Below are 24,440 nucleotides of genomic sequence, written 5' to 3'. Positions count from 1 at the left end.
GAAGGCGCGTAAATGTCAGCCAGGAGGAAGTGGGGGATGAAGGGGCAGAGCGCGCGCCCGTCGCCGCTGCTGCCGCCGCCGCCGTGCCAGCGGCCAGGTTTATTTAGTGCTGCAAGCAGCCGGCGGATCGGCGCCGCCAATAATAGCATAGCAGAAGCAAGTGGCCGCCCCGTGCCGTGCTATCGCGCGGGTCAGCTCAGCTGCGACACTCGACGCCTCCCGAGAAGATGGACAGTGGCGACGAAGACAGCGTCCTCGAGGGCAGCGTGGGCAGCGGCAGTGGCAGCGGCAGCGGCGATGGCGACGCAGACAGCGACGCCGTGCAGCGGGCCTGCGCCGCCTGCCCGCAGGACATCCTCGACTGCATGGAGCGCGCCGGCTGCGGCGAGCCGCCCCTCGCCGCCTTCTTCACTTACTGGTCAGTGCGGCACCGTCCCCCACTAGCCCAGTGCAAAATCTGATATGCACTAAAACTTTCATTTCTTTAACGGTGGCTTGTAATATTCTTCAGCAAATGATCATTTTATCGACCCCTAATCAAGTATCCGACTGATAGACAGTGAGACTTCTAGTAGTATAATGATGTGTAGTGGCATTCTTAAAATACTGCTAGCGTATCTGACAAGTCTCACTTCTAACCCTCGTGGAAGTCTGGTAGACAGAGCAGCTTCCAACTCTATAATGTGACTCTTGTCATCCTGAAATTATTGCTAACATATCAGCACTACTAGCCGCTCCCCCCTCACCCTGAAAAGTCTGGTAGACAGTGCAAGTTCATTGCGTAATGTGATTCGAGTCAGTCTTCAGTTACTCCTAACGTACCTGATAAGTCCCGCTACTAGCTCTCTGTGGAAAGTCTAGTAGGCAATGCAACTTCCAGCGGTATAAAGTGACTCGTGTCATTCTGCAATTACAGCTAACATACCTGACAAGTCCTATTGCTAGCTCCGTGTGGAAGTCTGATTGACGGTGCAACTTCGAGTTGTGTGATATGACTTGTGTCATTCTGAAATTATTGCTAGCGTATCTGAACAGTCTCACTACTAGCCCCCGCGGGAAGTCCGATAGACAGTGGCAAACGGTGCGACATCCAGTTGTATAATGTGACCCGTGACGTTCTACAGTTACTACTGACAAGTCACACTGCCAGCTCACCATGGAAAGCCTGACAGACACTGCAACTTTCACTACATAATGTGATTCGTACCATTCTGCAATTACTGCTAATATGTCTGACAAGTCCCACTACGAGTCTCCCCCCCCCCCCCCCCCCCCTCTCCCCATCCTCCCACTGCTGCCAATGTTGTGATCACACCTGGATGACAATCTGAGCAGTTCTCTTAGGTTGTTCGCAGATGATGCTGTCATTTACCGTCTAGTAAGGTCATCCGAAGACCAGTATCAGTTGCAAAGCGATTTAGAAAAGATTGCTGTATGGTTTGGCAGGTGGCAGTTGACGTTGAATAACGAAAAGTGTGAGGTGATCCACATGAGTTCCACAAGAAATCTGTTGGAATTCGATTACTCGATAAATAGTGCAATTCTCAAGGCTGTCAATTCAACTAAGTACCTGGGTGTTAAAATTACGAACAACTTCAGTTGGAAAGACCTCATAGATAATATTGTGGGGAAGGCGAGCCAAAGGTTGCGTTTCATTGGCAGGACACTTAGAAGATGCAACAAGTCCACTAAAGAGACAGCTTACACTACACTCGTTCGTCCTCCGTTAGAATATTGCTGCGCGGTGTGGGATCCTTACCAGGTGGGATTGACGGAGGACATCGAAAGGGTGCAAAAAAGGGCAGCTCGTTTTGTATTATCACGTAATAGGGGAGAGAGTGTGGCAGATATGATACCCGAGTTGGGATGGAAGTCATTAAAGCAAAGACGTTTTTCGTCGCGGCGAGATCTATTTACGAAATTTCAGTCACCAACTTTCTCTTCCGAATGCGAAAGTATTTTGTTGAGCCCAACCTACTTAGGTAGGAATGATCATCAAAACAAAATAAGAGAAATCAGAGCTCGAACAGAAAGGTTTAAGTGTTCGTTTTTCCCGCGCGCTGTTCGGGAGTGGAATGGTAGAGAGATAGTATGATTGTGGTTCGATGAACCCTCTGCCAAGCACTTAAATGTGAATTGCAGAGTAATCATGTAGATGTAGATGTAGATTGTTCATGCGATGTGCAATTAGGAAAGTTTTCGACCTGGCACTAATCAATAACGATTTGTTTTTGTTATTCTGATGAACAATAACATGAGCGTCATCATGATCTGTCAAATAGTTTTGTTTGTAGTACTTTCAAAGCAGTCACATTATGTGTGATTTGCTTAATTTGACAAATGTAATTCCGCTATTCGATTCTTTAATTTGACCTATGTAGCCTCCTATAGTTTTAAGAACTGACGATAGAGCTAGTGAATTCAACCATAATTTTATTTCACTCCTTTATGAACCACTAGAAGGACGTTACAACACTGTGAACAGAGATGACTGTATCAAGGTAGTGCGTAATACGGCGTAGGACAGTCGGCGATTAAAGATGTATGAATTAGATGACGTCAAATATATGTCAAAAATGTTTATGTTACAAATAATTATGAGAAAGCTTTCAGTAATAGGTGTAAAGTCGTGTTCTTCCTACCGGGAACGCTATGGCCAATGTTTTCTGGGATGTAAAGCGGATTATTTTTAAGGAGTATCTCGTAAAACGTAAAATAATAGTCGGTCATATCCTTTGCGGCAACGAGATGAAATCTACAAAAGAAGAGATAAGAACGAGAGAAAAACATCTTCCATCAGGATATGGCCGTGTTTTCGATGTTACGGTTCGTTATGAAAATGAAGTAGAGGGTGAAGCATGGAGTAAGCAAAAGACGGCGACAATGTCTTCATTCCACGAAGTACTGCAGAACGGTTTTAATCCAGGACATTGACTAACAGTCATGTGATCTTGAACTGTGTTCCACTTGCTTTTCATCCCGTCACTGGAGGAGGTAACTCATTTGAACCGTATTCCTTCAAGTCAAGCGTCGAAACACTCGCCGGTTTTAGATGTGCTCCAGCGTACCATATTACACCACGTGCAGGCGAACTAAAATGTTAAAATATTTACCATGACTTTACGGAGAATGAAGCTGGCCGAAGTGTCGTGAACGACGAAACTGCATTGGCGATGTCATAAGTGGGTCAATACTGTACAAACGAAATCCGTCCGTCCTAGCGAGAGAGATACATCGATTAAACAAATGGATGAAACTTGCTTAGCCTCTGAGCCGAAGTTTTGTCCACGCTCCACGAGGGTTATAATGTTACTAACGGGTACTTAGTACAAATATCTAGTATTATCGGAAAATTTAATTTTTCGACTACTATTCGTTAAAAATATTTATGATCATTTGAATTGTACGTAGAATGTTTGGTATACTATCTATGAATAGAAAGATTGTGATACGGATACTTGAAATACAAAGTCAACTTCTGCCCCTGAGAGCAGGGTTTTTCTTGACAATATCCAGAGGACTTAAAAATTACAGCGTATTATTACAGAGTATGTTAACTTTGTTTCTAGGGCTTCGCAATTAAGTGCTTGTGGTACAAAAAATTAGGGCTCCCATTTAACTTTCCATAAACTCTCTGTTACAGTTTCGTGTGGGCTATACCATCCTGTAGCAAGGATCTTTGAATTTTATGGATTTATGTTGCCGTATCTACTTTATAATAACAACATACAGATATTTTTTTTTAGTAAGAAACGAGCGAATGCGGATGTGTGTGGACTTTAATGGGTACTACTTTCCACGAGACCACCACGCTGGAGCAATAGAATTGGCCCCAATACTGTCTTGTATGCGACTTACTTTCCAGTAATATTGTATTTTCGCAGAACAATGATTTTAAGTGGTTGTCCCTTTTTACTTGATTTGTTATTATTGCCTCTAAGTACTTATACGATTTGGTGTGCTCATTAAGTTCGCCACTAATTCTGTAATCATGTAGTAGTCTTTTTGTCATAGGCATTATTTTACATTCTCCATCTAAAGAGAGCTCCAGTTGGCTATACAAAATGGTGTAGTTCAATGTTATTCTAACGAATGTCATAAAACTGTGCAATACCAATACAATTTCGCCAAAACAGTCAACAGAGACGGCTTTTATAGTTTAAGTCGTGAAGAGATGAATTAAGGGGCTGCCATGCGTTTATCTTTGCTTGGTTACAATCTTTGGAATCAGATGTGCAGTGGAAATTGGGTCTATAATCCGAAAAAATAATAAAGTTTCGTGGAATGAGACAACACAACAAGTAGAAATTCTGTCTAAGTCATCGTGCATCCTCCTGCAGTCACTCAGCGGCGACACTTCCCTGTACAGCATGGGCGCACGAACCAAGCGCCTGCTGCAGAGGCCATACGCAGCGATGCTCGCTGAACAGTCGTTGAGGAGCCACTGTTGGTAGTCCCTTAGGTCAACTGGGTGGTCTGTTGCTTATTTATTTACCCGCACACGTCTCCGCAGCCCCCGTTGATCCCTGTCATCTATGGCCCGTGGTACACAAGGTAGCCTCAGCGCCGGTTTTAGATAGGGCCATTTTCCGTTGCACGGTGTACATTAAGCATGGCGGCACGCGATCGGTTTACAAACTTAGCCATTTCGGAAATGATTCCACCGTTAGCCCGAAAACTAATCATCATGTCCTTGTAGACATCGATCCGTTACCGCGACTGCACATCTTTCCCGCGTCCCTCACCCCCCCCCCCCCACACCCCACCCCCACCCCCCACCCCCCATCCCCCCGCGACACACTTTATATACCCTCCACTGCTAGTGCTGCCGCCTGCCGTCTGGGAGTGGTTTCTTATTACATTTCGACGTCGAACATAGGTGGTGGTCACATTAATGTACCTGGGCCATGTATTACTTAGCACAAAATACACTACTGGCCATTAAAATCGCTACACCAAGAAGAGATGCAGATGATAAACGGGTATTCATTGGACAAATGTATTATACTAGAACTGACGTGTGATTATATTTTCATGCAATTTGGGTAAAAAACAACGAAGGGCTATCTGTGCGGAATTGTTTGCTATGAGCCTGATCGTGACAATTTTTTACGGAATATCACAAAATTTCATTGGACTCTTGTTCCTCATCCATCGTACAGATTGGCTCTCGCATCCTCCGACTTCCATCTGTTTGGCCCAATAAAGAATGCACTTCGCGGGAAGAAGTACATTGTTGGCGAGGATATTATTGATGCAGCAAGAAGGTGGCTCTGACGTCGACCAGTAGAGCGGTACCATGCAAGCGTTCAAAAATGGTTCACATGTCTCTGAGCACTATGGCACTTAACATCTGAGGTCATTAGTCCCCTAGAACTACTTAAACCTAACGACATCACACACATCCATGCCCGAGGAAGTATTCGAACCTGCGACCGTAGCGGTCGCGCAATTCCAGACTGAAGCGCCTAGAACCGCTCGGCCACACCGGTCGGCCATGCAAGCGTACAAGCCCTCCCAGTAAGATGTAAGGTCGTCGCGGTGAACAGAGATCATGTTGAAAAATATGATTTTGTAGCCAGTAGAGTGGGGACAAGTATGGTGTATTGAAATCCTGAATAAACCCAACCTGTTTTCAGCAAAAAATTGTTGCATTACTTATTAAAAACAGCTTGTAAAAAAATCCTAACCCATAGAGACTGGGCACGACCCTAACGCATTGTCAAAGACAATCGTTTCAAACCCGACATTCAGTGAATGTAGGTCCATCTCAACCGTTTTCTGTGCAGAGACTGCGAACGGAACTACATGCAAGCGATATTGGAAATCGAGTACCTCGGTAGCGGCCACTGTTCACAGCGACACATTAACCTGCACGATTTCATTGGGTCAAACAAGTAGCTGGACTGTAGTTGAGAGGGCCGTGTAGCATCGTCCGACGAATGGCGATTTTGTCTTTCCAAAGGATGCAAGGCGTTAAGTACACCGGCCACCCAATGAAGCGTTTAACCTGCAGTACATGTGCAGGATTTAGTTCAGGCTGGAAGAGGTTCTGTGATGTTTTGGATGTGTTCTTCAAATCATGGTTTGTGCCCTTCCGTTCGTGTTACTGTCAGTGTGAATCGAGGATGTTTATTTCATGTTACATATGACCATCTTCGTGATTAATACGACGTGTACACTTCGTTCTTCCAAGATAAGAAGATATGCATTCATGGGGCTACACGCATACGTTCCTGGTTTCCCGAATATTCAGGTGTTGTATCGTACCACGACTGTCCAGTTAAGTCATCTGTGCAAAACTCATCATTCCTCTCCTGTGCCAACCTGTTCATCTGAGAGCAGCACTTGCATCCTACGTCCTCAATTATTCTGTCTTTCTCTATAGATTTTACCCTCTACGGCCCTCTCTAATACTATGGAGTTTATTCCACGATGTTGTAACACATATCCTATAATCCTGTCCCTTATTGTTGTCAGTGTTTCCCATATTCTCCTTTCTTCGCCGATTCTGCGAAGAACTTCTTCATTCTTACCCTAGTCAGTCAAACTAATTTTTAACATTCTTCTATAACACCGCATCTCGAATGCTTCTATTCTTTTCTGTTCCGGTTTTCTCACAGTCCGGGATTAACTAGCACACAATGCTGTGCTCCAAACGCACATTCTCAGAAATATCTTCCTCAAATTAACTTTTGGTATCAGTAGACTTCTTTTGGCCAGGAATGCCCATTTTGCCACGCTAGTCCACTTCTTATGTCCTCCTTGTTTCGACTGTCATGAGTTATTTTCATTCCAAGGTACCAAAATCCCTTAACGTCGTCGACTTTGTGATCACCAATTTTGACATTAAGTTTCTCGCTACTCTCATTTCTGTACTCCTCATTACTTTCGTCTTTCTCCGATTTACTCCCAATCCATATTCTGTACTCGTTCGATTGTTAATGCCGTTCAACAGATCCTGTAATTCTTCTTCACCCTCATTGAGAATAGCAATGTCATCAATGAATCTTATCATCGATATCCTTTCACCCTAAATTTTAATCCCGGTCTTGAATCTTTCTTTTATTTCTGTCATTTGTTCTTCGATTGGTTCTAGACTGAACAGTAGGGGCAAAAGACTGTATTCCTGCCTTCTCTCTTTTTAATTCGAGCACTTCGTTCTTGGTTTTCAAGTCTTATCGTTGCCTCTTGGTTCTTGTACATGTTTTACATAATCCGTCTTTCCCCAGAGCTTACCCCTATTTTTTTAGAATTTTGAACTTGTAGCACCTTTTACATTTTCGAACGCTTTTTACAGGTCGACAAATCCTATGAATGTGTCTTGATTTTCCTTCAGTTTTGCTTCCAGTATCAACGGCAACATCAGAACAGCCTCTCTGGTGCCTTTACCTTTCCTAAAGCCAAACTGGTCATCATCTAAAGGATCCTCAATTTTCTTTTCCATTTTCCTGTGTATTATTCTTGTCAGCAACTTGGGTGCATGAGATGTTGAGCTTACTGTATCATAATTCTCGCACTTGTCGGCTTTTCCAATCTTGAGAATTGTGTGGATGACGTTTCTACAACAATGTGGTGGTATATCGCCAGTCTCATACCTTCTAAACACCAACGTGAATAATAATTTTGTTGCCACTTCCCAAGTGATTTTAGAAATTCCGATAGAACGTGATCTATCCCTTCTGTCTTAGTTGATCTTAAGTCTGCCAAAGTTCTTTTAAATTCTGACTCTAATACTGGAGCCCCTGTCTCTCCCATACATATTCCAGTTTCTTCTTCTACCACGTCATCGAACTGTTCCTCTCCCTCACAGAGGCCTTCAGTGTACTCTTTCCACCATGCCGCTCTCTACTCCGCTTTTAATAATACAATTCCCATTCTACCGCAATTGCTTTTCATTTCACCGAAGGTTGTTTTGACTTTTCTATTCTCGAAATCAGTCATTCCGAAGATTTTTTTAATTTATTCACATTTTTCCGGCATCCATTTTGCCTTGGATTCCCTGCAGTTCCTATTTATTTATTTCGTAGTGATTTATTTTCCTGTGTTCTCGACTATCTCTGAACATTTTGGTACTTTCTTTACCCGTCGATCAGTAGAAGTATTTCTTCTATTACCCAATGTTCCTTCGTTCCTAAGATTTCTTTGTTCCTAAAATCTATGTTTGTCTTTCCAACTTCTGTGATTGCTCCTTTTAGAGATGTCCATACCTTTTCAACTGAGCTGCCTGCTGTATTATTCCTTACTGCAGTGTCGACATCTTCCACTCCCACAGCGGGTGAAAAGTAGCACTGAACATCTGCACAGTTTGTTAGGTCCACGGAAACCAATCATCGGTGAGTGGCCACGGCAGGGTATGACCTACTTCGCCGAATTGAGATCAAGGCCAGAGGCGATGTTACAAGATGGCATTAGCGTCATATCTCCTGGTGCCAGTTTTGTTTGCTCGGCTTGCTTAGTTCACGAGTACTGGAAGGAAGCAGTCTCAGTTCTTTTGTGCCAGTCTCGCATAGTTTTTAAAAGTATCGTACACTGCTGACAAATTCGTTATTCCAGGTCGTGTATACAACTGACGTTGTGCCACGAGTAGGAAGAGTGGTGTTCACATTTGCGTTCTGCCAACGTCCGATTTTCCGTACTTTCAGTGAAAAGATTGAAGTGAATGGTGTGATCGTTATGTTGCCAAGGTAGCAAGGTATTTTCTTTCCTCAGAATTTTAGTATCTGAGCTTGAGTTCCGCCTCTAATGACCGCACTGTTGACAATAGCCAACGGCCTCGCCTCTTTGAACACATCGGTTCCCGTCAGGTCACCGAAGGCAAGCAACGTCGGGCGTGGACCGGTAACCGCCTGGGTACGCCTAGCGCTGTTGGTCGCTTTCCCTTTCCTTTCCGGCAACGCGGAGGAGGGTTGATGACGTGAAGTTCACGTTCATTTTCCGTCACTTTCCTGGATTATTATACAGCCACTCCATGGTGTGTCTTGTACGAGGGCATGTGACCCCATTGTTGATGGTGGTCCGTCTGTTGGATGGGGACTTGAAGCTCGAAGGGGTTGTAGATGCTATTCGAGGGGGGCAGCAGGCTATGTGCTGGCACCGGATGTTACACACACCCTTTTCTCATCATACGACACAAGCACGACACCACACTCAAAGAACAGCCATACTGTTATCTACACGAGTCAGATACACTTAACACTTGACTCCCACACTTCGAGATGGAAAGATGCCAGTGTGCGCGAAGGACAGGAAAAACCTTTCCAATTAGACGGTTGAAGCTGCCACTGGTAGCACCCGAGCTAACCATGCCATTATACTTTGCTTTCTATCACTGAAGATACTACGAAATATAATCTTCCTTCTTTTTATTTTCTGTATCGTTTCGGTGTTGAATGGATCTCCCACTTCACTCCAAAAGCTGAACAACAATGAAAGCTGTAGGTGGAAACTGTAGTTCCTACACCAAAAATGGGTAAGGGGTTATCAACTGGCAAAAAATTGATGTCCAGTTTTCTCTAGGTTGCCGAAGTCTTTCTTCTGATTACCTCGCAAAAGTAAGGAATGTAACTGTCTACTACACATCTCTCCTGGACAAATGAATTAAGAAATACAAGAGGTTACGATTGCAAACGACAAGAAAGCATAATACATTTGCCTAAAAGGTTGAATTAGCAGTGGAGAAACCAAGGTATTGCTGGCTCGTTCCCCGGTTCTCCCCCCCCCCCCCCCCCCCCTTCGCCCACCTCCTTAAATGCACCAGTTCCAGCATCTTAATAAATTTGTGTTTGAGGAATGATTTGAGTGCGATGTCGAGACTGCGGCAGCCCCAGGTGTGCTGCATTGTTTGGCGAGTTTCAGCAGAGCTGTGCCCGCCGGAACACGGCACCGAGCAGCAGGGAGCGGCGAGCGGCCGCCGGACTGACCCTTTAAGAGGGCGGAATGTTGGCAGCCGACCGTGCGCCGCGCCTCCTCTGCCAAGCCGCCACTGCGAATCCTGAAACTCGAACCCATGTCGTTACGCAAACGGTACTCAAGGCCAGTTTGGAGAAAGGCAGTCTATAGGTCCTGCTCAGTTTTCGCGAAAATAGCGCCAGTTGTGTTACATGTGATATATTTCAATATGGGGTACATTAATCTTGGCTCTCGCTGATATGTAAGAGTATCTTGATTGCATGTCACGAATTTCAAAATCACCACGTTCAGATCAGTGGTATGATATACATATCCACCACGCGCTAGATACACTTCTAAAATTAAAAAAAAATAGCAATTTACAACAGTACTACACAAACAAGTATAACATCCGAGACTTTAGATTCGCAAAGTATTTATACTGTATGGAAACCAGATGCCAATTGGAACAGAAATGATATGAGGCGCAAAGGGAAGCCTGATGGTTGCTTCATGGTGGGGTACGTCGCAGCGTGCCATGTAGAGGATCCGCGTTCTTTCCCGGTTCATTTTTCCTTGGTGGGAGGACTGGACCAGGGTCCACTCAGCCTCGGATGCCAACTGAGGAGCATGATGAAAAAGACCGCTTCATACATTTATTTATGATGCAATTAGTTTCGTGACGTTATAGCAACATCTTCAGGGATACATCTGTACATTAACAGTATCAAAACATATGAAGATCCTGTTTCGGTTAACATTTAGACGAACCATACACAAAACTAAATAGGAAAATTATGTACTCACATTTATTTCGTAATTCATTTCAAACGATAGCCAGCAGATGACCTAGCATTTTTTGCCCCATTCTGATAAAACCGTTTAGTTGTCAAGACGTCGGTAGTTCAGTTTAAAATAGGATAGAACGCAGGGATCATTATCCCGATACAGGAAATCTACAATAACGATAAAGTGGTAAACCAGATGGAGGTGAAAGATAAAACAAATGATTTATGTAGGTGATGAAAGTTAACTTCACATCGGTAAGGTAATTTAGACAAAATGCTGCTTACAAAACAGACCATCTAGAGAAAAGAAGGACTGAGGGAAAGCAGAATGCAGGGAACATCAACCTGATACAGGGAATCTAGAATAAGGCTAAAGTGGTAACCAGATGGGCTGCAAAACTATAAAAACAAATGATGCGCAGGTGACAAAACCTACGTTCACCTGGTAAGGTAAAATAAACCGCATAAAGCAGACCTCTAGACAGTTGAATATTTTTATCACAATGGGACAAAGAATGTTGGGTCATCTACAGGTGATCTTTTGAGATAAATGTGAGTACGTAATTATCTTACACAGTTTCATGTATGTGTGATCTAAATGTTAACCAAAACAGGTTATTTATACGTTTTGGGGGTGGCTCTAACGCCGCGAAATAGTTGAAACATATGCAAATATTTATCATACAGATGAAGCGGTCTTTTTCATCATTGTATAATTCTACGGCTGTGGATGCCCACAATAAAATTTTTTCTTCCAGTTGAGGAATTGCCTGAATGAGAATTAGAGGCTCCAAAGTCGACAGCAGCCGCGAGAGCGGTGTGTTGATACCACGCCCCTTCATATTCATCCAGACGGTGCCATTGGCGGTGGTCGGCCCCGACAGGCCTATCTGAGGTTATAACGGCGGAGCTTCCCTTTTTCTGCGATAATTTGCCGTTAACGAGATGCCCATTTCATGGTGTATTGTTCTAACTGCGCAATATGGACATATATGACTTTACGTTGGTTCAAATGGCTCTGAGCACTATGAGACTTAACATCTGTGGTCATCAGTCCCCTAGAACTTAGAACTACTTAAACCTAACTAACCTAAGGACATCATACACATCCATGCCCGAGGCAGGATTCGAACCTGCGACCGTAGCAGTCGCGCGGTTCCGGACTGAGCGCCTACAACCGCTCGGTCACCACGGCCGGCATATATGACTTTACGTTCCATCAAATTTTGTACGCATTCGAGGAAAAGGTCCCGTACTGAAGATCTGGCGTAGTACTTAGGTACTTATAAAACAAATTGTGTTGCTTCCTTAAATACTGACATGCATCAATAGAATATATCTCGAAAGCGAAAGCCATAAATTACCCCAAAATTATCTCGTAAATAATTAACGCATTTTATGCAGTGACGTACGGAAAAGAATAAAATGGTAAAAGAGTATGTTCAAATGCGTCTGAAATCTTATGGTTCTTATCTGCTAAGGTCACCAGTCCCTAAGCTTACACACTACTGAACCTAAATTATCCTAAGGAGAAACACAAACACCCATGCCCGAGGGAGGGACTCGAACCTCCGCCGGGACCAACCGCACAGTCCATGACTTCAGCGCCCTAGACAGCTCGGCTAATCCTGCGCGGTAAAACAGTACTTTTGGAAGTTAATACGTAGCTTGGTTCAAGGAAAAGAATATCCTTTAAAAGATGGATGGATGTAGGTAATGACTGAAAAAGACTTTTAGTAATTTCGCTAAGAGAAATTAATAATATAGTCCCTGGACGTATGACAAGCGACGCTAAGGTTTCATCAGTGATTATTAATCCTATTTTTCATGTTATCATGTGGACAGCTTGTAATCCGTTACGTGATGATTTCTCGTATTATACGTTTTTCGTGACAGGTGGAATTTTTGTAATGTGGATTTCATGAATAGTCCGTAGACACGCCTATCTTCGAGTGTTGTTTTGTGTTACATACTAGCATTTCTCTTCTCGCATAAGTGTATTCAATGCTAGTGCTTACTTGTATGTATCTTGTGCAACGCGACGGGAATAAAAATAAAGATATACTCATTTCTCATTAACTCATTTCACGGAAGTATGGTTAAACGAAAAGTAGAGTTTTTTCATATCGTCTATGTGTTTAAAACATTTAACAGTTCTAAAACTTGCAACAGCTGCAAGCAAAATCACCACGCATCTGACATCCGTGTTTTGACGACAATATGTGCACAGAGTCATACAATCCAAATTCTATCCACTCGCTGCAGTGAATGTGCAGGATGACAAACTTCACTTTTTCAAATGATCCTATAGTGATTTATGTTGTTAATACCGTAGAATTCGACGCTAAGATTTCGGTTGTGTTTCAACCTTAGAAATCCGTCAAGTGCTTTCGGAGAAAGTACAACATTTAGTTCTAACGATTTACCTGTTTTTAACATCAACGCGATTGCTGTCTTACGTGGAAGCTGTTGTTATCATATGGAACTGTGGTGTCCGACAGAAGAGGCGCACCAGCTTGACGCAGTTAAGGGACTCTCGTTGAAAGTCCAGAATAACTGAGAAAAAGTTTAATTTAAAAACACTGGTATCTCACTTGGATACATGCAGTTGGACCGACACATCAAATGAAGGCAAAGGACGTAGCATCCGAGAACGATTCACAAGTTATCTATTCTAACAATTCTGCTCTTGTTTCTGTCACAGCCTGGAAAAATAGTTTAACGACACAAATTACATGGATGTGTTAACAAAAAATTGAAGTACATAAATGTTAAACAAATAATTCGAATGAACAAAAATGTAGATGAGTTCGAATTTAAGAATCAAAATTACATTATAAAACTACATTGAAGTGCCAAAGAAACTGGTATAGGTATGTGTATTCAAAGACAGAGATATGTAAACAGGCGGAATACGGTGCTGCGGTCGGCAACGCCTGTATAAGACAAGTGTCTGGCGCCATTGTTAGAGCGGTTACTGCTACTACAATGGCAGGTCATCGACATTTAAGTTAGTCTGAACGTGGTGTTATACTCGGCGAGCACGAGCGATGGGACACAGCATCTACGAGGTAGCAATGAAGTGTGGATTGTCCCGTACGACCATTTCACGAACGTACCATGAATATCAGGGATCCGGTGAAACATCAAATCTCCGACATCGCTGCCGCCGGAAAAAGATCCTGCAAGAACGGAACCAACGACGACTGAAGAGAACCGTTCAGCGTGACAGAAGTGCAACCCCTCCGCAAATTGCTGAAGATCAATGCTGGGCCATCAATAAGTGGCAGCGTGCGAACCATTCAACAAAACATCATCGATATGGGCTTTCGGAGCCCAAGGCCCCTCGTGTTCCCTTGATGACTGCACGACTCAAAGCTTTACGCGTCGCCTGGGCCCGTCAACACCGACATTGGACTGTTGATGACTGGAAATATGTTGCCTGGTCGGACAAGTCTCGTTTCAAATTGTATCGAGCGGATGGACGTGTACTGATATGGAGACAACCTCTTGAATCGATGGACCCTGCATGTCAGCAGGGAACTGTTCAAACTGGTGGGGGCCCTGTAATGGTGTGGGGCGTGTGCAGTTGGAGTGATATGGGACCCTTGATATATCTAGATACGACTATGACAAGCATCCTGTCTGATCACCTTCATCCATTCATGTCAATTGTGCATTCCGACGAACTTGGGCAATTCCAGCAGGACAATCCGACACCCCACAATTCCAGAATTGCTACAGAGTGGCTCCAGGGACAATCTTCCGAGTTTAAACACTTCCGCTGCCCACCACACTCCCCAGACATGAACATTATTGAGCATATCAGTGACGCCTTGCAATGTGCTGTCCAGAAGAGATCTCCACGCCCTCATAATCTTACGGATTTATGGGCAGTCCTGCAGGATTCATGCTGTGAGTTCCCTCCAGCACTACTTCAGACATTTGTCAAGTCCATGCCACGTCATTTAGAGGCATTTCTGCGCGCTCGCGGAGGCCCTACTCGATATTTGGCGGGTGTACCAGTTTCTTTAGCTCTACAGTTTAAATACTTAGCAACAGTGACAAAGAATGATTTCTCATGGTTTGTGAAAGACTTTTTCTGCTTTTTAAAGAAAAGTACCCAGCACTTAACAAACGTGGACCAAACAATACAAATCTACGTTCTGTTTGTGCCCTCTTCATACAGATATCATGGTGGTACAACATTATGTTCTCTTTAGCCTACTTGAGTTAGTTCTTTATTTAGGTATGAAATCACTTCCGCTTAAGACACCAATCGATTAGGTTTTTCGAGAACTAACTAAACGAAATTCTGCGATCAGGCCATGATGACCGCATTATTCTGACAGGTTCATTCTCTGCCAGTGGCGTCAAATGGATGCAGTGTTGAGGGTCATATATTCAGTGCATCGTTGTGCCAGCTATTTTGAGCTTGAGACAAGTAGTCACCCTGAAGACGACTGGCTGTAATAGCAAGGGAAACGTCTGCAGTTTTATCATATCATAGCGCGGTCACACACACACACACACAATTTCTTCCATTGAAATGGCCTCTGGTCACCGAAGCCTAAGCACATTGCACTGCTGACCATTGAGTTGCGGCACCAGGAAAGATAACAAGTAACGACAATTTTTTAATTGTGCTTGTGCACTATAGTAGGAAGAACATGTGGTTAGTTTTTACTTCTGGTGGACATGCAGCTTTGTAAATCTATAGAAATCCTGCATATAACACCAAAGAGGCCGAAACTGAATTTTCTGGAAGAAAGAGAAATTAACACTCAACCGCCCAAATACCCGAAAAAAAACCTTAAATGAGCAAATTGAGTCAAAACACGAAAATTGCATCGACGACTATACTGAAATCATCGAAAACGATGATTGATAAACAATTTACGCAAAGAAAATACTACAAGTAAACAATACAAAGATAATAATATCATATAAATTCACAGATTAATATACCAGATATGTAACCAGTAACCATAGTACGTCTTTACCATATTCTAACGTACAAACATTTACTGAATAACGTCGTTTTCCTTTAATAACAAAAAATTTCTAGTGAAGACCAGAAGACCCGGTCGTTTGCACAGAGACATCATATATCTAACCAACAAAGCAGAGTTGTGTTCGCTACACTTTCAGCCAAATCAGGGAATGTAGGACATAGGAAACCCATATGGCATGTAATGGTTATGTTATTCAACGTATAACATATACCTCCCATTCAGACGTGATAATGAATCGTCAAAACCAATAAAACTGTTTTCCAACACAGAAAAAACCAATTTCACAATTGTTACTAAATCTGATCCGCAAACGACAAGAATCTTCAACACATTCCCTCTTGAAACAAAAATAATTACTAGGTTGAATCGGGTTTCTGCCGGTTATTCGCGTCTTTTCTTTCGCCGGGAAATCCTGAAGAATTATAAAAATAATTACACTTATAAAAATATTCGTGTATTAGAAAGTCGAGTGAAGTATAAGAATGGGCGATTCATTAGACACCATACAAAATTTTTAAGTGTCAGGGAAAGTGCCTATGGTAATAACAACCGACTACAACAGAAATATATTCTTCTCATGCATGAAATATGTGTTTATATTCTCTTTTTTCAGCGGAATGAGCTGGAATTAAACATACACTAGAAAGGATCGCTACTGTATGTATTAGACTGTGTCGTTACCAAGCTGTCTCAAAAATAGTGCTCAGCAGCTGCACACTAATAGAATATCGGCAGCGTCAACGATAACGAAGTGCTAAGAACGTAAGTGCTTCCAAACTGTAATGTAAAAATTATAACGGAATTTACAATTAGTGATAACCTAGAAAACTCATGTACCAAGATTTTATATGTTTTGCAGATAGCTTGAAAATGACCATGGTGTCGAAATGAGCTTATAGTCGTGCGAACAGCAGAATAAAATACTCTTACAGCAGCGTTATTGGTTAAAATTATTTACAAGAGAAATATGTAGGTGATTTACGAATCAGCTGCTATCAGTGTAATACCGAGTTCTTACTCTTGCTTGCATTCTGAAGATTCTTAAGACATTTTCAAACTTTCTGCAAGAGTATATAATATTATATGCAACTACGATAAAAACTATTTCTCTAAGATTATAAATCCTTTGCACAGCTTTCACATACTGAGAGTCTTACTTAACAAGTATCACTAGCCTAATAGATTAGTATGTTCAATTACTGTAGTCGAGAGTATCAATGGACATTCTCAGACAGCTGATCTCGATTTGTATTTTTTATCTTCTAGAGCAAACTGCAATCAAATTTTGCTATTTACAGTGTATGTTAGAAAATATATTACTACAAGTGGAGTGTCAGGAACAGATGCGGCGTATTATTCACGGCTGCACGAGTGTGCACAATCTGCGACGTCGCCAGAAAGTTGGCTGCAGGAATTGGGTTTTGGGGTTAGAAACGTAATATCAGACAGGACGAGATACTCTTAACCTGACACAATGTTTTAAAACAGATGATGCACAGAGAGATAATTGTGCACAAAGTACATGGACTCAACGCGGTCTGAGTATAAAATATGAGCATGTTAGAGTAGTCTGCGAGGAACGTGCACCTCACATTGTGGCCTATATTGCGACTCGAAAAACCTCGATGTTAATAGCACGTTTACCCCTTCCCCTACATGCGTAACGCAATCTAATGTTTGTTCGTCTCCTTTGCGTTCCTATACTGGTCATCCGATTGTAATTAAGCAAGCCCGCAAATATTTCTGAGGGGAGTAAGAAGTACCTACCTCCCGCAGGGGTCATGAACTATACTTCTACTATCCCTAGGGCCATAGGGGTAGGTGTAATGGTGAGAAGCTCAGACATGTAAAAATATCCTACACCGACCGAAATTTAAATCGTATTCCTAGTTTTAGGGGTAGCTTGGCGCATTGATGACAGTTCCGATAAATCTGCACCCCAAGGAGTAAGGAGAGGGGTAATGGTGCAAAGACAGTGACATATCAAAATGTTCTAGGGCAACTGAAGCAATTTCTTTCGAAACTGGTGCAGGTATCAATGGATACCCTTAGCATCCACGTGGCTTAGGGTAAAAATAAGAAAGGGTGACACAATAAGTCAGGAACGCCTGCAGGAATTTCAGTTAAATTTGGTACACACATGGCTCATTATTTGTACTTAGAAAAAGAGGAATTACGACATATTTTGAGCTGACAATCTGAGACATGGAACTGCTGCCTTCCACTCACCGTTTACATTATTCAAATCGCTATAATTTTTGAAACAAAATAAATTCGAAGGAAATTGTTTATTGTTGCAATTTGTAAGCCATTTCGCCGGCAAAAAGGGGTACTAACTAGCGTTACAGGCCCGCTAATATTACTGTCTGTTTTGTATTCGTGTACCTCCTTAGAAACAAAAAGAGGCTTTTATGAAATTTGTGGTAAGTTCGTATGGGAACAAACCGCTGAGTTCATCGGTCCCTAGGCTTACACACTACTTAATCTAACTTAAACTAACTTTCGCTAAGGACAACACACACACCCATGCCCGAGGGAGTATTCGAAACTCCGACGGGGGCAGCCGCGCGAACCGTGGCAAGACAACAAGACCGCGCGGCTACCCCGCGCGGCAAAAGAGGCTTTGCAACACATGTGAATACAGCTACTAGTTGATGTTTTCTTCTTCTTTAAATCATCGACCATGCGACGTAATTCATGTACCTCTTTTAGTTTCGTTCCAAACTTTCTTTGATCCTATGGTGTTCTTAACAGAATTGTTAATCACTTTTGACTGATCGTCATTGAAAGATATTATCTGTTACTACATCAAAAAATAAATTATCGAAGAATATTTGTCGCGTTCTACAAGCCCGTGAACTTTTGTAGCCACAGAATAATAGTATGCAAGGGAAAAAATAGGAGGAAAGCTTGCGGATTAATATTCCGTCATTCCAGACGTTTCAAAGACAGAGTGTCAGTAGAAGAAAGTAGGAAGATCATGGTCTAACGTCTTCTCCATGATGAAATCCTTAGAAACTCAACATGGGTCAAATTGAAGAATTCTGAGGGAAGGGAATCAGTTGTGCCCTTCGAAAAGAACCTTGTTATAACTCATATTAGGCGGTTTAGGGAAACAAGAGGAACGGAAAGCTGGAAGACACCTGCTCTTCCAAAAGGACTCTGCCCTTTAATGACAAAAGTGGATTTTTCAAAAAAAACATAAACTGGGGTAAATAGAAACAGTTTTCAGCTTTAAAAGAAATAATGATAAATTTAAAAAGAAATGTGAAATTCAGTCTTATATGAGATTATTGGTCTTGTACTTAACTTTAAATTTATAATTAGATTTGAGAGCTAGCACATGCTTTTACAACATAAAAAAATTAATTCTTGGTGTTCTGATTCATGCCACAAAGACGAATAAAGCTCATAATTTTTTTCCTATTCATTGTTCTTTGTGGTGAATAGGGACACGTCAAAATATGTTTTGGGCCTCGGAGAATCAGAAACAAAAATACCGTATTGCATGTATTGTGGTGTCTTTATCTTTTCCAAAGAAAAATTGTTATATCTCTAATTACTTTCTTCTGACATTAAATTGAATGAATATTGTTTGTTTGTTAATACATTTCGTTACTGACATTGTGTTTAGAAACGATACCTTTATATCTACAAGCCGTACCCTCAGAAGCAACGACGAGCTTCCGAACAACATGTCTTTGAATTAAAAATGACTCCCTATCTGTTAAAATGGACATGTTTAACCGGACAATTTTTTACAAGCAAACACAGTCGTAACCTTTGCTTCTAAATGACACATTTTACGTACGTACAATCTTGGCAATTGCTTACTTTTTCTATACGCTTTAACCATAGCATTTTTTCGTGGGTTGAGAACAGTGCCAAGTGGTTCTTCATTTCCGTCAAATTCTTGGTTTTCTTCTTAAGAAACACTGACGATTGCCGTTTTTGTTCACCTTACAAATTCCGAAAACACAACCATGCATTTTCAATTAAGCGAAACGGAAGTAGATTAATGTATACTTTAAAGCAGAACTTTTGGTTAATGAAACAGAGTTGCAAATCTACTTACCATGTACGTAAATTAAAACAACACAACTTAGATTGGCTATTAAAGTTGGAAGTATGCAAATTCAGGATCACATCTGATGCTTGTCATAGGGCAAACAAAACATCAACTGACAGTGTCTCCAACGTCGAAATACATAATTTGCCTTTTAGATTGGTCCAGTACCAACCTAGACAAACAAATCTTTGAATTATATCCCCAATCGTCTTCCGGTACAATAGTATAAACCTGTTTTGGAAGTTTCATCCTAATGTTTCTATTCATCCCATTTTACAGCAGCGATTAACAGGGACTGAGATGTCGAGAATGGCATTTCATCACGTCTCACGTCAATCAAGAAACAATGAAATATGCTCAGGATGCAACGTTACAGCTATTTATTTAATAAACTGGGTTAGGAAAGTTTAGCAATATTTAACATGTAGTTAAGAAAGTAAGTTTAGCAATTATCAACTTGATAGTTGGGTTGTTTGGGGGAAGAGACCAAACAGCGAGGTCATCGGTCTCATCGGATTAGGGAAGGATGGGGAAAGAAATCGACCGTGCCCTTTCAAAGGTACCATCCCGGCATTTCCCTGGAGCGATTTAGGGAAATCACGGAAAACCTAAATTAGAATGGCCGGACGCGGGATTGAACCGTTGTCCTCCCGAATGCGAGTCCAGTGTGCTAACCACTGCGCCACCTCGCTCCATCAACTTTATGGGATTTAAGAAATTTACTTCTGGGTAATACTGCATGTCACCATATGCATCGACAGAGCACGAAAGATCACCATTTAACAGATTGTGTGTGTGTGAGTGTGTGTGTGTGTGTGTGTGTGTGTGTGTGTGTGTGTGTGTGTGTGTGTGTGAGTGTGTATCTGTTTCTTTGTCGCAACAGACAAAGCGCTATTCGCCACAGGTGCCCTCAACTGCTCTACCAGTTACACTTGGCTATCACTTATCTGTGGTGGACATGTGAGCCAGCGCTACTGATGCACTTTCAATTTTCAAATGTGTGTGAAACCTTATGGGACTTAACTACTAAGGTCATCAGTCCCTAAGCTTACACACTACTTAACCTAAGTTATCCTAAGGACAAACACACACACCCATGCCCGAGGGAGGGCTCGAACCTCCGCCGGGATCAGCCGCACAGTCCATGACCTGCAGCGCCTCAGACCGCTCGCCTAATCACGCGCGGCTGATGCACTATCAGCACACTATATAATTCGATTTAAATCGATGACATAACGTTGGACTACTGATCACAATTTCGTCGCCACCTGTACGTCAGTGCTCGCAACATTTAATGTTTAGCGCAATTCTTCAAATGATGCAAGGCGTCGAGCGCACCAAAGGTCCAACGAGGCGTTTAACCGTAGGTCTATGGGGAGCGTAGTTCAGATCTGAAATGACTCCGTTATCTTCACTTCAAAATTTCTAGCTGACATGCCGTGATCGATGTGTTAACTTTCCCCCTAGCGTTTCGTCTCCAGCTGCGGCAGACATCCTCAGAGGTGAAGTGGCAAATTGTCCCGATTGGCCGACTGCTGCCTATAAGGCAGTACGTGGAACGATCTATGATCGTGGACATGTCATAAGCATGTCGCCAATCCCTCCAACCGTTATTGCCAGTAGATGAATCCTAATGGTGCTGCTGCTTCTTTATTCAAGCAGCTCCTCAGCTGGCCTCAAGAGACTGAGTAGACCCCATTCCAGATCTCCTTATCTCATAAAAAAAGTGTTGTGGAGATACCGGGAATCGAACCCGAGTCCTTTGGTACCAAAGACACAAGCACGAACCATTTGTTTCGTAAAAATAGGGACGTACCCAGCAGAACAACTGACCCACGTCGGACCCGACTGCGTATTGGGTCACGGTGAGCGTTTGCAGCGTCCCGACGCTCGCCTTCCGAAGGCCGGCAGGAGGTGAGTCGGTGTCCCAGTTTCGTTCCGCCTGCCGCCCCTCCCGGCGCCCCTCTCCAGTCGTTCAGGGGCGTCGGCGTCGGCGGCAGTTTGAGCAGCGTCCAGTAGGATCAGTGTTGGGGTGGCCCCAACTCCATCGCGTGTCTGCTGCTACTGCAGGCTCTCGTACATTCTGCTGACCGGAGCTTCACTCGCCCAAGCAAGTAGCAGCCTTTGGCAACCTTTCACTTGAAGTGTAATGTGTTATTTGTTTGCTATCACGTTCTAAAGCTGCTGCCGAAAAAGCTAAAAGTTACTGATAGCACACTTTTCAGTCACAAAGAAGTCTCAATAACATGCAGTATTGTCTTTGTAGATGGTGATCACTTCCGAACACTAACTACGAGCAAAACTTCTAAGCGGGCGTTTTGAGTGCATTCGGATACGTAGAAGCGTTAGAAAAAATTTCGGATACTTCTGCAACGTCTGTGAAAACACTTTGCCTGCACTTGGTGTCTGGGACACAACGATCAGAAGAGATAGACGCTGGTATGCTTACGTTATCTATAATCAGCAGTTCGAAACAAAGTCTGTAGCTCAAAACGTATAAAAAAATACACAACTTGTGGTTTGACTGATGGACACTTAGCAAATTACAGGCAGTTGTCACTATAATACCAATCAACAACGCCTTCATTTCATATGTTCCCCTTTTTTTCTTTGCCTTGTAATTTTATTCTTTCCACGGTGGCTGAAAAACTCCCAGTTTGTTTGTTATCACTGAGTTCATTATGAGTAGAACATCCAAATGGGCATTTTTCAGTTGTTTTCTTCCAGAATTTCTCCTTTAGCTCTATCACACAATGCAAATTATGTTCAGTCCATGTGCTTTCGATTGAAAGATTTTATAGGTTCATCAGGTACCTAGCGCACATGAAAAATTGGATGACATAAGTACCGTTAGCTTCCGTTCAGAGCAGGAGGTTCAAATGGTTCAAATGGCTCTGAGCACTATGGGACTTAACATCTGAGGTCATCAATCCCCTACAACTTAGAACCATTTAAATCTAACTAACCTAAGGACATCACACACATCCATGCCCGAGGCAAGATTCGAACCTGCGACCGTAGCGGTCGCGCGGTTCCAGACTGAAGCGCGTAGAACCGCTCGGCCACACCGGCCGGCAGAGCAGAAGGACGCCACGAGGAAATCAACCAACGCAGCAACATTTACCCACAGAAGCAGCATCTCAAATGATACAACTGCACTACTTAAAGAAAAAGTTAGAACATTGGGAACTAGATTGTTACTCCTCACGGCTCCACGGAAAGAACATATTATTTAGTCGAAACTAGTACCTGACATGGGAACGAAGAGACGGAGGCCATAACGAAAAAGTTTACCACCTGTAATGTAGACCTATTGCTGCATTCCCAGAAACGCTAAAACTGGCCACATCCCAAACAATGAAGTGTTGACGAAATTTTTAATCGTTTAATGCAATCCAAAAAAGGAACAGTGTATATCTAGGCCAAAAAATGTATCCCGAAATGTAATATCTCACAGTTAAAACTTAAAGTGAAGAACGGCTGAATTTATCGATGTGCGTGAAGTTGCAGATCGACACTGGACTTCGAAAAATCCTCATCTGTTACTTCAAGAGCCTCTGAAAGATCTGAAAACACGAGTGTGGGACGCAATAAATGCGACAGGAATTACCGACCTGTTCTACTTCCACCAAACTATAACTTTTCATAGGCATGTGAACAATGCTGTGCCTCCTTTTCTCCAGAACGCTAATTAACCTAAACACAGTGGTCTCTCTGATAGTTCACAGGAGAGGAGTTCTCCAAACGCCACTGACAGAATAAATAAATCATCTAGATTAAATGGAAAAAATGATGACAAAATATAAAGAGCGAATTCTGATTAGTTCTATTGACGAGTACCTGTAATTGGTAAGGCCTCCATCAGTCTACTCACAAGTTCTGTTACTTTTTTTATGTATTTAGCTACTAGCTTTATTACATATTGCCGATAAAGGATAATGGAAACATACTATTGTATACATTTTCTAGTAATTATGCCTCAGGCGCTAAACTCAAACTAAATATCAATTTCACAGACGTACTTGAAGCACCCCATTTTCCTAAAAATTGATTTTTGAAAAAATATATTCTTTATTCAAAAGAAGTCATTATTACATTAGTAAAGAAAGAATTATTACACTTAATATATTTTGAAAGAATATATATGGAGACTGAATCTCGTGAGGACAGATAGATATCTTAGATTTTCTCCACAGTTGTGTGCCTGTGTGTTGTGGAAAACAATACAAAACAGTCGAATGAATCGATGAGCAGTTTTTCTCCTGGATGTAGAATCTGGAAATTTCCTTTCAGTCTCGATGTTCTCATAACTACTATAATCGTAACAGGCGACGATGTTGGGCTGACGAAGGTGCATCTGCGTTTTAGTTATTGGAGAACTTCATTTCTAACCACACGCACTAAATACTTATCTTCTCTACCACATTACTCTTAATTGGTTGTGCCCACATTGTTCTTTTTTTGCTTCTCAGAGCATGGGATCTATAAAGGGGGGAGTGTAGTACCGTCAGGCTGTACTCAGGAGCACATGATGTTTCTTAGCTGATATTTCACTCTAGTGACCGGTTTTAGAATCACTTGCTGGAATGAGCACAAGAGACCGCAAGAAGTAGTTTCCGAGATTTTCCGACGTTTTCTACATTTTTGCTGTTGTGAGGCACGAATCCTGTTTTTCGC

The 24,440-nt window shown here is 42.4% G+C and overlaps 1 protein-coding gene across 5 annotated transcripts in view; it reads left to right on the top strand.

The window, feature by feature from the left end:
- The window catches only part of LOC126478081 (golgin subfamily A member 6-like protein 22), a 406,782-nt gene that overhangs the window by 73,382 nt on the left and 308,960 nt on the right, over positions 1-24,440 (top strand). Inside the window, exon 1 of one of the 5 annotated variants that reach the window (XM_050103675.1) lies at positions 125-418. The exons of 1 other annotated variant lie outside the window; for it this stretch is intronic. In XM_050103675.1, coding sequence (XP_049959632.1) covers positions 228-418 — 191 coding nt within the window. In that variant the 5' untranslated portion in view covers positions 125-227. Of the gene's footprint in view, positions 1-124; positions 419-21,789; positions 21,874-24,440 lie in introns of those variants that run through there. 3 more of the 5 variants (XM_050103671.1, XM_050103670.1, XM_050103674.1) reach the window with 3 other exon arrangements.

The sequence above is a fragment of the Schistocerca serialis genome, chromosome 1 (genome assembly GCF_023864345.2).
Source record: "Schistocerca serialis cubense isolate TAMUIC-IGC-003099 chromosome 1, iqSchSeri2.2, whole genome shotgun sequence".
Classification (NCBI taxonomy): domain Eukaryota; kingdom Metazoa; phylum Arthropoda; class Insecta; order Orthoptera; family Acrididae; genus Schistocerca; species Schistocerca serialis.
Note: the sequence above shows the minus strand (reverse complement) of the source record. Positions and strands in the feature narration are given on the sequence as shown.